The 14,039-nt window shown below is 61.1% G+C and overlaps 1 protein-coding gene across 1 annotated transcript in view; it reads right to left on the bottom strand.

Annotated features, from left to right (window-relative positions):
• Positions 1-427: 427 nt before the first annotated feature.
• Positions 428-14,039, bottom strand: part of ADAM33 (ADAM metallopeptidase domain 33) — a 30,759-nt gene continuing 17,147 nt past the window's right edge. Inside the window, exons 9-24 of the mRNA XM_041427615.1 lie at positions 13,489-13,655; positions 13,300-13,384; positions 12,549-12,691; positions 10,755-10,932; positions 10,098-10,187; positions 9,342-9,534; positions 8,741-8,852; positions 8,023-8,227; positions 7,051-7,128; positions 5,882-5,990; positions 5,428-5,578; positions 4,484-4,574; positions 3,235-3,483; positions 2,718-2,881; positions 1,918-1,935; positions 428-1,511 (exon numbers count right to left, since the gene is read on the bottom strand). Of these exons, the coding sequence (XP_041283549.1) occupies positions 1,460-1,511; positions 1,918-1,935; positions 2,718-2,881; positions 3,235-3,483; positions 4,484-4,574; positions 5,428-5,578; positions 5,882-5,990; positions 7,051-7,128; positions 8,023-8,227; positions 8,741-8,852; positions 9,342-9,534; positions 10,098-10,187; positions 10,755-10,932; positions 12,549-12,691; positions 13,300-13,384; positions 13,489-13,655 (2,085 nt within the window). The 3' untranslated portion in view covers positions 428-1,459. The remainder of the gene's footprint in view (positions 1,512-1,917; positions 1,936-2,717; positions 2,882-3,234; positions 3,484-4,483; positions 4,575-5,427; positions 5,579-5,881; positions 5,991-7,050; positions 7,129-8,022; positions 8,228-8,740; positions 8,853-9,341; positions 9,535-10,097; positions 10,188-10,754; positions 10,933-12,548; positions 12,692-13,299; positions 13,385-13,488; positions 13,656-14,039) is intronic.

Here is a 14,039-nt window from a genome sequence, read left to right as displayed (position 1 = left end):
TCCATTGGGGGGGACTCCAAACCTCCCTGGGCAGCCCCTGCCACAGCCTGACCAGCCTTTCCATGGAGAAATTCCTCCTGAGGATGCTTCAGGGAAGACCCAGGCATGACACTAACAACTTCAGGACAAAGCCCGAGGGCAAGGACAGCTTGAGTTAAGGCAGCCTCACCCACAAGCTGCAGCCACCTGTTGTGTGACACTGGGGACAGTGGAACCCCAGAGGAGCTGCCCAAGGGCTCTCCCTGAACCTGCATCATGGCTGGACACATCCCAAAAGGATTTTTCCCAGGTCAGATGGGATCTGACAGGCCACACCCAGCTGGATCCCTGGGATCTGCTGGCTCTGGTGTGGGCAGAGCCCTGGCGGTGCCCTGGTGTCTGAAGGCTCAGGGGACAGGGAGCAAGAAAAGAGCCAGAGGAGCCAGGGGACTTTTCAAAGTCTTTGTTGTCATCTCAGACCCTGATCGAGCCGCAGGTCAAGTCACAGGAAAGTGGCACAAACTGTGCAGGTCAACAGCACCTTGGATGGAGGGTTGGGGATTCCAGGAATCCCTTTGTCAAACCTCACAACAGCCCTGTGAGGTAGGAAACAGCCCCGGTGGGGGACTGAGGCACAGAGAAATGCAGTGGCTTGGCCAAGGCTTGGGACAAGCCAATGGCACGGGCGGTTTTCCTGCTCTTGTTCCCGGCTTGTGGCTCCTTCCCCTTGGAGTGTGAGCGGCTCCCGGAGCCTCTGCTGGGCTTGGCCCAGGAGCAGGGAACAGGCAACGTAGTGAGGGCTCCCGAGCCCCTCAAAAGCACCCTGGGAAGCAGCTGCCACTGGCACTCGGGGCATTCAGACATTCCCAGACAGTTTCTCCTTCCAGGTGACCCCAGGATCGTCACCGCTTTTCCTTGTGCAATGGGGCAGGAGGTCAGGAGGAGCCTGAGAACTTGGATCCTTCATGGAAATGTCCCAGCACTGCGTGGCCCAGTCCAGCCTGGGCACCAGGTTTCTGTCGTGACGATGCCCGGCGTGGAGCTGCGCTGGCAGCGGCTGGGGCTCGCAGGCCTGGAGGAGAAGGAGGAGGAGGAGGTAGCTGCAAGGACATCACGCTGTCACCAGCATCTTCCATCGGTGGGGATGTTCACTTCCCCCAGTCAGCCCCTCCCAGCCCGTGTGCAATGTCCAAAGAACTGAAGCTGGGAGGGAAATGGGCCAGGAAGCAGTGCCAAGAGCCGTGGTGGGATCTCCATCATGGGAAGCCCACCTCCAACCAACCCCTGGTCCAGCCTGGTGCCAACGTCCCCTCCCCACCCCACCGCTACAGTTTGTGTGCTGAATACAAATTCTGTCTTACAAAAATAGTCCTCTGGTATCAAAAGGGTTACTAAAACAGGAACGGGAGAGCCCTGTGGCCACAGCAGTGCAAATCAGGAGAGCCAGCTCAGGAAGGGTGGGCCAGGTGTCCTGGGACTGTCACTTCTTTGAGGAGAAGGAGGTGGATTGGACTTTGATGGCTGGGACTGGCCTGGAGCAAGAGGAAAGAGAAAGGACACAACTGGTCTGAGTGCAGGCACCAGACACCACCAGCTCCACCTTCCCCAGCTCAGGAATTCCTCCATGGACACGGCCCCCGAGTCTGGCTGTCAGGAGTGGATCCCTTGAGGCCCCCTGCCCCACACCCAGAGCATTCAGCAGTGCACGAGAGCTGGGAGCAGGAGTGGCACTGTCAAGGACTTGGCCTTCATCTCCCAACTCCAAACAAAACCTACATCCTCCATTCCCTGGGACACAGGTGCCCTGTTGCAGTGCCCAGAGGGACCGTGTCCTGCTCATCCAGGAGCCCCTGGGACGGTGGATTGATCCCCATTTCCCAGCCCAGTGTTGACCCAAAGCCACCCCACCACAGGGGTCTGTAAATGCCCTCCACTCACCTTTGAGGTGGCATCGGTCTGCAGGAGGAAAGATGAGAGAGCATCAGCGTCCATCCCTTCACTCCCTCATCCCCCAGCAGCCCCACAGCTCTGGCCTGGGAGGGCACTCCCAAGCGGTGGCATCACCCTTATCCTGGCACCTTCCACCACCCAGCCTTGGTCACTCTCTGCCAGTCTTGGCCACTCCAGGTGGAGCCGTGGCTGAGCCCTTTGGGATGTCCCTCCCACGGGACCCCCAGTGCTCCCACCCCCCCTTTGGGATGTCCCTCCCACGGGACCCCCAGTGCTCCCACCCCCCCTTTGGGATGTCCCTCCCACGGGACCCCCAGTGCTCCCACCCCCCCTTTGGGATGTCCCTCCCACGGGACCCCCAGTGCCCCCACCCCACCTTTGGGATGTCCCTCCCATGGGACCCCCAGTGTCCCCAGCTTTGGGATGTCCCTCCCACGGGACCCCAGTGCCCCCACCTTTGGGATGTCCCTCCCATGGGACCCCCAGTGTCCCCAGCTTTGGGATGTCCCTCCCACGGGACCCCAGTGCCCCCACCTTTGGGATGTCCCTCCTATGGGACCCCAGTGCCCCCACCCCACCTTTGGGATGTCCCTCCCACAGGACCCCCAGTATCCCCACCTTTGGGATGTCCCTCCCACGGGACCCCCAGTGTCCCCACCTTTGGGATGTCCCTCCCACGGGACCCCCAGTGTCCCCACCCCACCTTTGGGATGTCCCTCCCACGGGACCCCCAGTGTCCCCAGCAGCCAGACCCCAGCTGTGGGGACACCCAGCTCCTCCCCACTCACTTTAATGGCCTCGTGGGGTGGCTCGAGCCACTCGTCCCCGACACCTTGAAGTTGGAAGGAGGGACCATGACCAGCAGGGTCTGTCCGTGTGCAGGGGGCAGCTCCTTGGCCAGGAGGGGACTCCCCGGCAGCGGCCGGCGGGGGGCTTGGTGCTTTGGGACCACCTGGCATCACAAAGGGCACGGGCAGAGACAAAATCCTTAGAGGAACATCCAGGGAGCCCCTACAAACCTCCCTCCCCCTGCAGAGCTGAGAGGCTTCAAAGCACAGAACACCCAAAAAACCCTAAAGCACCCTCAGGTCTGATGGGCTTCCTTACAAACCTCCCTCCCCCTGCAGAGCTGAGAGGCTTCAAAGCACAGAACACCCAAAAAACCCTAAAGCACCCTCAGGTCTGATGGGCTCTCTGCAATGTCAGCACAGGTCTGGCCCTCAAGGGGCTGAGACAGCCCAGCCCGACCCCAGCCAGAGCAAGGGGGCTTCCCTGGGTCGGGGGGACCGAGGCAGCAGAGCTCACCTGGGGGCTCCTCACGGGGCTGCAGGGAAGAGGTTTCTTCGGAGGTGGGAGCTTGGCCTGGGAGGCGCCGGCTTTGGTGGGGACCAGGGGTGACTTGGTGGCCGGGGGAGGGGGCCTGGCGGGTCTGGGGTCTCTGGGGCGGGGGGGGATGGAAAGGGGAGCCGGGCGAAGCGGGTGGACGACGTTGACGGGCTGAGAGCCGGGCTGGGCAGCGCCGGCCTTGGGGAGGAACGCGGTCCGTGGGCCCTGCTGCGAGGAGAGAGGGGGAGCATCCTGGGGTCACCTCCTCCTGCTGCTCAACAGCAGACGTCCCCTCGAGGCCTGGCCTCTGGGGAGCTGCAGGAGCACTTTCTGGGACCACCGCCCTCAGCGGCCCACCCAAAAGCTGACGTGTTCCGTGGTGAAACACAGCGCTGGTGGCTGGGTTTGATGGTCTCAGGTATGAACATTAGAGGGCATTTCCAGCCTTCCTGGTCCTGTGGTTCTGTGTTTGCTCCTCACTAACCCCATGGGAGCCCATGGGGATGAGAAAGGTGCTGCAGACCCAGAGCAGGGTCAGCTCTGCTGAATCCACACCAGATTTCCAGCATCCAAAAAACCTGAATTCTTCCTAAATTCGGCGCTGTTGCTCAAAAAGCACCAATGCAGGTTCAAAGTTAAAAGTCACTGAAGTGTGGTACAGGATAAATAAAAGGACTGGAAAATGAGGGAATAACCAAATGAAGGGATAACCAAACCTGCAGGAGCCAAGAGCAATGACCCGAGAAGGAAGAACAGGACACCATAAATCAAACTACAAAGCCAAAGACCAACTTTGTTTGAATTTTGGCCTCATTAACATGAGAAAATACCACACCCACACCCCCCCTCCAACACAGGCTGTGATCATTCCTCACTCCCATCTATCCTTTTTCCATATGGGAGATTTCCCAGTGGAAATCAGGGGATTTCCCAGTGATCACCAGGGGAGTTTGAGCTCAACAAACAGTTTTAGGAGGGATGGGCACACCTGGCCATGGGCACACCTGGCCATGGGCTCAGTGCAGACACGGGGCAGCACAGGGCACCAGGGCTTGCCCAGTTCCTGGGAGCAGATGTGATATCCACATCCCAGCAGGGAATCAAACCTGGCAGCTGAGTTATCCCTGACCTAGTGAGTTATCCCTGACCCTAGTGAGTTATCCCTGACCCTGGTGAGTTATCCCTGACCCTAGTGAGTTATCCCTGACCCTGGTGAGTTATCACTTACCTCAGGGGGGTGGCTGGAGGCTGAAATGTTCCTCAGGGTGAAAGCAGCTTTGGGATGGGCACTGCTCGACTTCCGACCCATGGACTTCTTCCTGCTGGGAATTAGGGACATGGCAAAATAAAGCAACCAGGGGAACAACGGCTGCCTCTAAAATGCTGCCCATCAGCACCTGTCTCAATTAACACCTCATTAACAGCCAGCCCTTGCTGCTGGGGAACAGGGATGGTCAGTGTGTGATGGGCAGCAGGGAAGGTCAGTGTGTGACAGGGAAGATTAGTGTGTGACAGGGATGGTCAGTGTATGGAGCAGGGATGGTCAATGTGTGACAGGGATGGTCTGTGTGTGATTGTGTGACAGGGATGGTCAGTGTGTGATGGGCAGCAGGGGTGGTCTGTGTGTGACAGGGATGGTCAGTGTGTGGAGCAGGGATGGTCAATGTGTGACAGGGATGGTCTGTGTGTGATTGTGTGACAGGGATGGTCAGTGTGTGACAGGGATGGTCAGTGTGTGATGGGCAGCAGGGGTGGTCTGTGTGTGACAGGGATGGTCAGTGTGTGATTGTGTGACAGGGATGGTCAGTGTGTGATGGGCAGCAGGGATGGTCAGTGTGTGACAGGGGTGGTCAGTGTGTGACAGAAATGGTCAGTGTGTGACAGGGATGGTCTGTGATGGGCAGCCTGCAAGGAATGAGAATTCTCCTTGATACCAGGCCATCTCCACCCCTCCCTGGCACTGTCCTGTCCAGAGGACCATCCATGTCCTGGGCTCAGGGAATTGCTGAGAGCCTTGGGTTTCCCAGGACAGTCTGTCCAGACTCCAGAGCAGTCTCCCACCGGAGCAGGGGCTGTGCACCACCATCTCCCCCAGCCGCTGCCAGGCTGGGTGAAACAAGGGCCAGACTGCACTGGGTGCCCGGGAGAGAAGGGCAGGGGTGCCCCACACACCTGCAGGCCTGGTGGCCCCTGTGCCTGGTGTCCTTGATCCACCTGGCGAGCAGGGAGTTCTCCTGGCGGTACCAGTAGTAGATGCTCAGCGCCAGGGCGGGCAGCAGGAACAGGAAGATGACCACCAGGGCGATCAGGATGGACTCGTGGTCTGGCAGGGGAAGCACAGGGACGAGTGAGGGGCCGGGACAGCCACCAGCCTCTGGCCTCACTCCATGGGCGTGGTGACCCCATCTGCCCACTCTGGAGCTGGAGACATCCCTGCTGCTCCCAGCTCCAGGAAGGGAACGGGCCCTCAGCAGCCTCCGATGGCAGTGGGTGGCCACCGAGCAGCCAGAGCTGGGACAGACTGCCTGGACAGGCCCCACGCAGCCCCTCTGGAAGCACGCCCCCTCCCCTGGCACCGCTGCAGCCCAGGAGCACCTCGGGGCCCTGGGGACGAGCTGTGACTCACTGTGGCTCTGCACGGGGCCACTGTCCACGCTGCCACCCAGCCCCGGCTTCTCGCAGAACGGGGGCGCCCAGCCCGGGTCACAGTGACAGTTCTTGTTGCTGTTGCAGACCTGGGGACAGAGGAGAGGTTGGGATGTGTGGCAGGGGTGGTCCACAGGGCAGGAATGAACAGATGGTGACACAAGTCTGGGCTGAAGAAGCTTCACCTCTGACAATGCTCCCCCGTGGACATCGCAGAATCCTGAAATGGTTTGGGTGGGAAGGGACCCCAAATCCCTCCCAGAGCCACCCTGCCATGGCAGGGACCCCTCCCACTGTCCCAGGCTGCTCCAGCCCCAGTGTCCAGCCTGGCCTTGGGCACTGCCAGGGATCCAGGGGCAGCCACAGCTGCTCTGGGCACCTTGTGCCAGGGCCTGCCCACCCTGCAGGGAACAATTCCTGCCCAATATCCCATCTACATCTCTTCTTTCAGCTTGAAGCCATTCCTCTCCTCCTGTCACTATCTGCCCATGCAAAAAGTCACCCTTCCTCTTCTTTATAAGCCCCATTTAGTGCTGGAAGGTGCCAGAAGGTCTCCCCAGAGCCTTCTCATCTCCAGGCTCACCAACTCCAGCTCTGAGAGCCTCAAGCATGCTGGGCAGAACAAAAGGGTAGGTGTGGATGTTTTACCAGTCACAAAAGGGTAAATCAGATGTTCTATCTGTCACGTCCCTTCCATAACCCAGCAGGAGTTTCCACAGCAGATTCTGTTGCCTCATCTGACAAAGCCCTGCACTCCACAGAGCTCAAACCTCTGTAACCTTTCAGATTTGGAGAACCATGTCTCCTTCCACTCCCTGGACCACTTCCCTGCCTTTCTGCTGTCCCAGTTCTCCTTCCAACTCTTGTTTTGCTCTCAGGGGGACCAGGCACCTGCTCTGAGCTGCAAACACTCTCCAGCTGAAATCAGGCCCTGATCCACGTTTTGCAGATGGTGCTTACACCACCAACCATCTTCTTCCTCTCACTTGGAGCCGGGTGAGCAAAGGTCCCAGCCCAGCCCCACCTGGGACAGGTCTGAGAGGCAGAAATCCACTGGCTCACAGGGCCCATGCCTGTGGGAGGCGTCTGGCTGGCCCCAAGCCCTGTCCCTGGTGGCAGGGGTCCCTGCGGGTGCCAGCAGTGGCTCACCCCGTGGCCGTGGCAGCGGGACACGCACTTCTCCAGCTCAAACAGGGACGCGTTCTGGCAGCGCCGGTCCTTGCACACCTGGGAGGGACACGAGGGGCTGGGGTCACAGAGGGGCCCAGAGAGGGACAGCTGGGGGCTCTGCAAAGGATTGACTGCTGGAAAATGCAGGGTGGTGAAATCGCGAGGTTCCAGCCGCGGGATTCCGCTCCCAGCCCCTCTCCAGAGCCCAGCACCACCACTCCCACCCCCTCCACACACAGCCCACCTGCCAGCTCCTGGAGAAACCATTTCCCATTTGGCCCTAATGCCCAGGCACTGGCCAAAATAAACAATGCTGGATTTCAAATATTTCCTCATGAAAATGTCACCGCTTTGGCCTTCCCAAAGAAAATTTCACTGTTAAAATGCCAGACAGGGAAGGCTGTGTCTCCACAGCCAGCTCTCTTTGGAACACATCCCTCCTTCCCTGTCCTCCAGCAGCCCCTGCCCTCTCTCAGCTCAACTGGCCCCCTCCAAAGTCCTTGGAGATGCAGGGGCTGCAGAGACCAATGCCCAATTAGCACTGGATTTGTCACGTTGACTCCTGGCAGAGATTTCCTGTTTCCTCTGGGAAACAATCTCTTCATAGGAGGAAGCCTCATCCGTGAAATCCTGGGGCAATTCCCGCTGGGGTTGCTCCACTCTGAACTGATTTGCTGAAGAAACTTGGAGGGCACAGAGAACGATTTGTTGGCCTAAACGTGACTGAGTATCTGGTGATGCCCACAAATGCCCCGGGTGAGAAGAACCTGGTGGCCTACAAGCACCTGGTGGCAGCAGTTGAGGTGTCCCCGAGACAGGGCCTGCGGGTGCGGAGGAGCCGCTGCCGGGGCCCGGCTGGGAGGCAGGGCAGAGCCATGTGCAGCCCGGAGCTGGGTCAGAGCCCGGGGAAGGTGCCCCCCGGCAGGGCCCGCGGCAGGAAGGGGCACTCACCATGCCATCCCCGCACTTGGTGCCCGTCAGGACCAGCCCGGGGTCGGACAGGTCCTCCTGGTCGTCCTTGGCGCTGTAGACGAAGGTGCCCCGGCACTTGACCTCGCGGCCCTTGAAGCGGATGGTGGTGTCGATGGACACCGTGTTGGTGCCCTGCGGCTTCTTGGCAGAGCTCTGGCACTGGATCTTCCCACACATGGCATCCCTGCAGCGGGCACGGCCGGGGGGAAGCTGGGACGGGGGGCTCGGCTCCCTCACCCCCCAGCCCCGCCGTCCCACACCTGGGGGTCATTGCCACTGGGTTTATGCTGGAGAGGCTCAGCAGGATAAATCCTGGACAGCACAGAAATGATGGAGGGAAAGAGCCAGGGGGAGGGGAGGCTCTAACACCCCTGGGGTCACTGGGATCAGCGGAGAGCACACACTCCCTAAATCTGGCACTGGCTTTGATCTCCCAGCAGGCTGGGCTGGGGGCTGCTCGTGGTGGGACACCACAATCACAGGATCCCTTAGGCTGGAAAACACCTCGAGATCTCCAAGCCCCAGCTCCCAGCAGCCATGGGGACAGAGCCCAGGAGGGCCTGGTGGCTTCTGCTGGCTTCCTGGGGTACAGAGCAGGGCTGATGCCCGGAGGCAGGGCTGAGGTAGGGCCCTCCCAGGGGTGGCAGGGGCAGCTGTGGGGGCGGGAGGGGACACCCGGTGCCAGCGCTGCGCCCACCTCTTGTCACACTTGACGTAGCGGCCCTGGCTGTCCTTGCCGCAGTTGCCGTAGGTGTTCCCTGCCATGTTCACGTCCTGGAAACAGGCGTCGGGCGCTGGCCACGCTCCTGCACACAGGGAGAGCTCTGGGGCTGCGGGCAGCGGGCAGGGACCCCGGCGGCAGCACGTGATGCTCAGGGAGAACACACAGGCAAAGCTCTCCAAGGGCTGCTGCTCTGGGTGCCAGGCCAGGGACACGAGGGATGAAATTCCCTATTTTCTGGAGTCTTGTGGAGGATTTTGGTCAGAGAATGGATTCAGTTGGAAGAGACCTTAAAGCCCATGCAGTGCCATCCCTGCCATGGCAGGGACATCTCCCACTGTCCCAGGTGGATCCAAGCCCCCGTGTCCAACCTGGCTTTGGGCACTGCCAGGGACCCAGGGGCAGCCACAGCTGCTCTGCCTGCCCCCCATCCCATTCCCGAGGATTTGGCGTTCAGAATTGTCCCCTGGCTGTTGGTCTGGCTGTGGCTGTGCCAGAGCCTCCATGCAGCACCCCCAGCCCCACGGGCAGGGTCCTGGGACCCCCGGGCTGCTGCAGTGAGGGCAGGGACTGACCTGGCCCCAGAGCTGCACGCACTGCTGCTGGTGGGTCATGCACATGCCGGTGCTGCAGTAGGCCTGGCCGCGGGCGCAGGAGGAGCCGTCCAGCAGGTACACGTTGGCCGGGCAGTACGGGGAGGCTCCCGTGCAGTACTCGGGCAGGTCGCAGGAGCCCGCTGCTTCCCGGCACAGCGTCCCGGCCACCTTCAGCTGCGGGGGACACGGGCACAGGCTGGCACCGGGGCGCTGACGGTGCCTCCTGGCACAGCTGACGGCTGCAACGCCTGACAGGTGCCCTGGGAGGCTCTTGGGGGCTGTCAGGGTACGGGGACACATTCCTCAGCTGGACCTCAGCCACACAGCTGCCAGAGGGAATTCTCCTGGAGAGGGAGTTGGGAAAAGGGCCTGGAGGGACAGGACACAGGGAATGGCTCCCACTGCCAAAGGGCAGGGATGGATGGGATCTTGGGCAGGAATTCCTGGCTTGGAGGGTGTGAGGCCCTGGCACAGGTGCCCAGAGCAGCTGTGGCTGCCCCTGGATCCCTGGCAGTGCCCGAGGCCAGGTTGGACACTGGGGCTGGAGCAGCCTGGGACAGTGGGAGGTGTCCCTGCCATGGCAGGGTGGGGCTGGATGGGCTCTGAGGTTCCTTCCAGCCCAGCCCATTCCGTGATTCTCCTGCAGACACAAGGTTCCACGTGAACCCTGCAGGGCTGGGTCTGCAGCTGATCCCACGGGCAGGGGGTGGGCACGGGGTGGGCAGCTGGGGTCTCACCTTGCAGCTGTGGCAGCAGTCACCGTGGGCACACTGAGCCCCCTCCTTGAGCGTGCAGTTGTGGGCGTTGCAGCAGGGGTTGGTGCATTCCTGCGTGGAGAGGACAGCTCCATGGGCAGTGGTGCCATCCCTTCCCCAGCCCATTCCCCCCCATCCCAGCATCGCCCTTCTCATCCTGCAAGGGGGGAAACTGAGGCACAGAGCGCAGGGGGAAGGACTGGGCACTCAAGGAGAAAGTCAAGGAGGAAGTCAGGACTGGGACAGATGGATTCAGGAAGGTGGGGCTGGGGAAAACCCTTGGGATGGAGTCCCTGTGGTGACAGCAAACCCTTCCCTTGGAAATGCCCTGTGCAGGAATTCCCGCAGCTGAGGTGGGCTGCAGGAGGACCCCTGTCCCTCCACGTCCCAGGAGGGTCACACTCTGTCCCTCCACGTCCCAGGAGGGTCACACTCTGTCCCTCCACGTCCCAGGAGGGTCACACTCTGTCCCTCCACGTCCCAGGTGGATCCCCTGTCCCTCCACGTCCCAGGAGAGTCACACTCTGTCCCTCCACGTCCCAGGTGGATCCCCTGTCCCTCCAGGTCCCAGGTGGATCCCTGTCCCTCCAGGTCCCAGGTGGATCCCCTGTCCCTCCAGGTCCCAGGAGGCCCCTGTACCTCCACCTCCCCGCAGTCGCAGTCCTCTCCCTCCTCCCGGAAGCCGTTGCCACATTTCCGTGCCACCACCAGGTCCTTGGTGTCGGGCAGGTTGAAGAGGCACATTCCCCCTCCCTTCTGGAAGTAGTTCTCCAGCTGCCTCCTGCTGCAGGAGCTGAACACGCGAGGGAAGGGATGCCTGTGCGGGCAGAGCGGAGCAGGGCCGGGACAAGGTGGGAAACCAGGGAGAACTGGGAAGTTAGGACAGGGACAAACTGGCACAAACCCCCCCAGAGCAGATTCCCCGCTGTTCAGTGAGCCAGGGACATCTCCCACCCCAGCTGGCACAGCCAGGGGACAATTCTGAACCCCAAATGCTCAGGAATGGGATGGGGGCAGACAGAGCCTCTGTCCATCACCTCTGGGACATCAACCCCTCCTAGCACCCCCAGGGGTGACCCCAGCCCACCGTGCCCACCCAGCACTGCTGCAGGTGTCACCTCTGCCCCGCGACACCGCAGACACCCCGAGCCACCCCCGGGGCTGCCCCCACACCTGCAGGGCCTCTGTCCCCACTGAGCCCAAAGAAAACCCTCCCTGCCCCACTGAACCACAGCAGCAAACCCCACCTGGGCCACTGACAACCCCACGGCTCAGATGGGTGAGATTGCTCAAAATGAAAGAGATACGGAAAAGAAACACCAAAAAGGACCCAGAGAGAGCAAAATATAAAACAGTCACAGCCTACAATGTGTAAGGAACTGAGGGACAGGAGCAACACCCATTTTCTACAGAACCTCTGAGCAAGAGTCTTCTCTAATTTCACGGTTTGTGGGAGTTTCAGTGGTTTATGAAGAAGAAGGAAGCATTTCCTTCTTCTTAGTTTCATTTCCTCTTAAAGCTGAAAAATATTTTCATATCAGGACATCTGATTTTCAAGATGACTCAGAAAAGACGTTTTAAAAGTGATTTTGAAATCTCTTGAGCTGGAGGGAAACCTGTAAGAGCCTGCAGGTCATGGAGGCTGAGCAAACCCATGTACCCTACATGTATTTATATATATATTCATATACATGGCTGTGGCACAGGCTGAACACAGCCAGAAATGTGCTTTTCCCCACCACAATCCGCCCAGGCAGAGGTTAAATCCTGTGGGATCAACGCCAGGGTCTGGCAGCCCTGAAACCACAAGTGGGGTCCCACTGTTCCTTCCTAAGTGGAAGAGCAGGTGTGTTCAAACAACAGGGAATAAACAGCTGCTGTTCCCCAGGGCAGGGATATCTGGGATGAGACATCCTCAGGAGGTGGAAAACCCAGAGGGAGAAGGACTGGAAAGGGAACTGGCACCAAGCACATGGATTATGCAACCCACCCAGAGCCCCCCCTGCCATGGCAGGGACACCTCCCACTGTCCCAGGCTGCTCCCAATGTCCAACCTGGCCTTGGCACTGCCAGGGATCCAGGGGCAGCCACAGCTGCTCTGGGAATTCCAGCCCAGCCCCTGCCCACCCTCCCAGCCAGGAATTCCTTGCCAAGATCCCAGCCCAATCTGCCCTTTGCCAGTGGGAGCCATTCCCTGTGTGCTGTCCCTGCAGGCCTTGTCCCCAGTCCCTCTGCAGCTCTCCTGGAGGCCCCCCAGGCCCTGCCAGGGGCTCTGAGCTCTGCCTGGAGCCTTCCCTTCTCCAGGGAACATTCCCAGCTCTCCAGCCTGTCCCCAGAGCAGAGGTGACAACATCCCCTGCCCGCACACAGCACCACAGCCTGCTGGGCTCTGGGGACACATCCAGGGCACCGGGGACACGTGCCAGCACTCACCCCGTGGCTGCTGCCATGACGCAGCCGCCCTGCTCGGGGGTGGCCTCCACGCAGCAGCCCTGGGCGTCGTGCACCATGCCGAAGTTGTGGCCGATCTCGTGGGCCATGGTGGCGGCAGCTCCGATGGGCTGCTCCGCGTGGTCCTGCCCAGGGAGGGGACGTGTCACCGCAGCCACCAGCGAGGGACAGGGCTCGCCCACAGCAGGGAGTGGAGCTGGGCACGCGGAGGGGGCACACAGCCCCGGGATGCAGCTGGGTCCCGCCGGAGGAGGGGTTGCAGGAAGGTTCGTGGCAGCAGTGGGGTTTGGTCTCCTGATATTCCCCTGTGGGACTGGTGGGAAGCTCTTGGCTGGAGCCAGCTGCTTAAAACCCAGAAAGCTGGGTGCCCCCACCACCCTGCCCAGGGATCAAAGGTCACCAAGGCCACCCCATCATGGCCAGGGCCACACCGGGAGGAGCAGAATTATCTGGGCAGGGATGGTCCCAGAAATCCAGAGAGCAGAAGCAGGGACAGGCGGGGCCGAGAGACAGGAGCAGCACAGGAGATCCCAGCGCTGCTGCCAGCTGGGAGCTGGGGGTGGGAGACCTTCAGCAGCCCCTTCTCACCCCCTGTGCACCTGGCCAGCACCTGAGGGGATCAGGAGCTACAGCATCGTCCCTCACCCTCAGGCTGCGCCCCAGGGGCTGCTCCTCCAACCCCAGGGAGAACTCCCCCAGGCCGGGGGGCACAGGGACCCCCAGCCCCCCTTACCACGCTGACCCCTCCGGAGTTATCGGCGCTGCACATCCCCTCCAGCGGGGCCATCCCGATGGTGGTGCCCCCGAAGGTCTTCCCTCTGCCCGGCCAGGAGAACAGGGGCCAGCTCAGCACTGGGGGGGGTCAGGAGTGCCCAGCCCCGGCTGGGAGCCCCCTCCCACTGTTCCCAGCCCAGGGACCCACGTCAGCAGCTGGGCGTTGTCGTGCTTCTTGCGCGCCCTCAGCGACTTCTTCCACTGCAGGAAGGCCCAGAGCGTGGCGTTGGCGTCGCTGCTCACCGAGCACTGGTCCCGCTCCGTCCACACCTCCAGCCCTATCAGGGCCACCTTGATGTTCAGCAGCCTGTAGAACTGCAGGAGGGCACAGCTGGAGGGCGTGGGGACTGGAATTTCCTGGCACCCTCCCTCCCTGGTGTGGCGTCACCGCTGGCGGGTCCTCATGTTTCCCTGCGCCTGTGTGACTCCAGAAATCACCTGCCCCAAACCCACCTGCAGCATGGGCTCCACAGGCACGTGGGGGCACAGGAGCCAGTCAGGGTGGCACAATGACATTCAGTGACAACACCTCAGTGTGTCCCTTCTTTGCCAAAAATGATCCCAGGCAGGGGCCAGCGAACGCTTCCCTGCTGAGCTCAGCCCACGGGTGACAAAGCCCTTCCCACCATGTGCTCAGGGAACTCCTGAACTCCTTGCTGGGTGGCCAAGGCCTGGCACAGCTGTCCAGGAGTGGGATGG

Source organism: Onychostruthus taczanowskii, unplaced genomic scaffold (assembly GCF_017590055.1).
Source record: "Onychostruthus taczanowskii isolate IOZ18803 unplaced genomic scaffold, ASM1759005v1 scaffold117, whole genome shotgun sequence".
Lineage (NCBI taxonomy): Eukaryota > Metazoa > Chordata > Aves > Passeriformes > Passeridae > Onychostruthus > Onychostruthus taczanowskii.
Note: the sequence above shows the minus strand (reverse complement) of the source record. Positions and strands in the feature narration are given on the sequence as shown.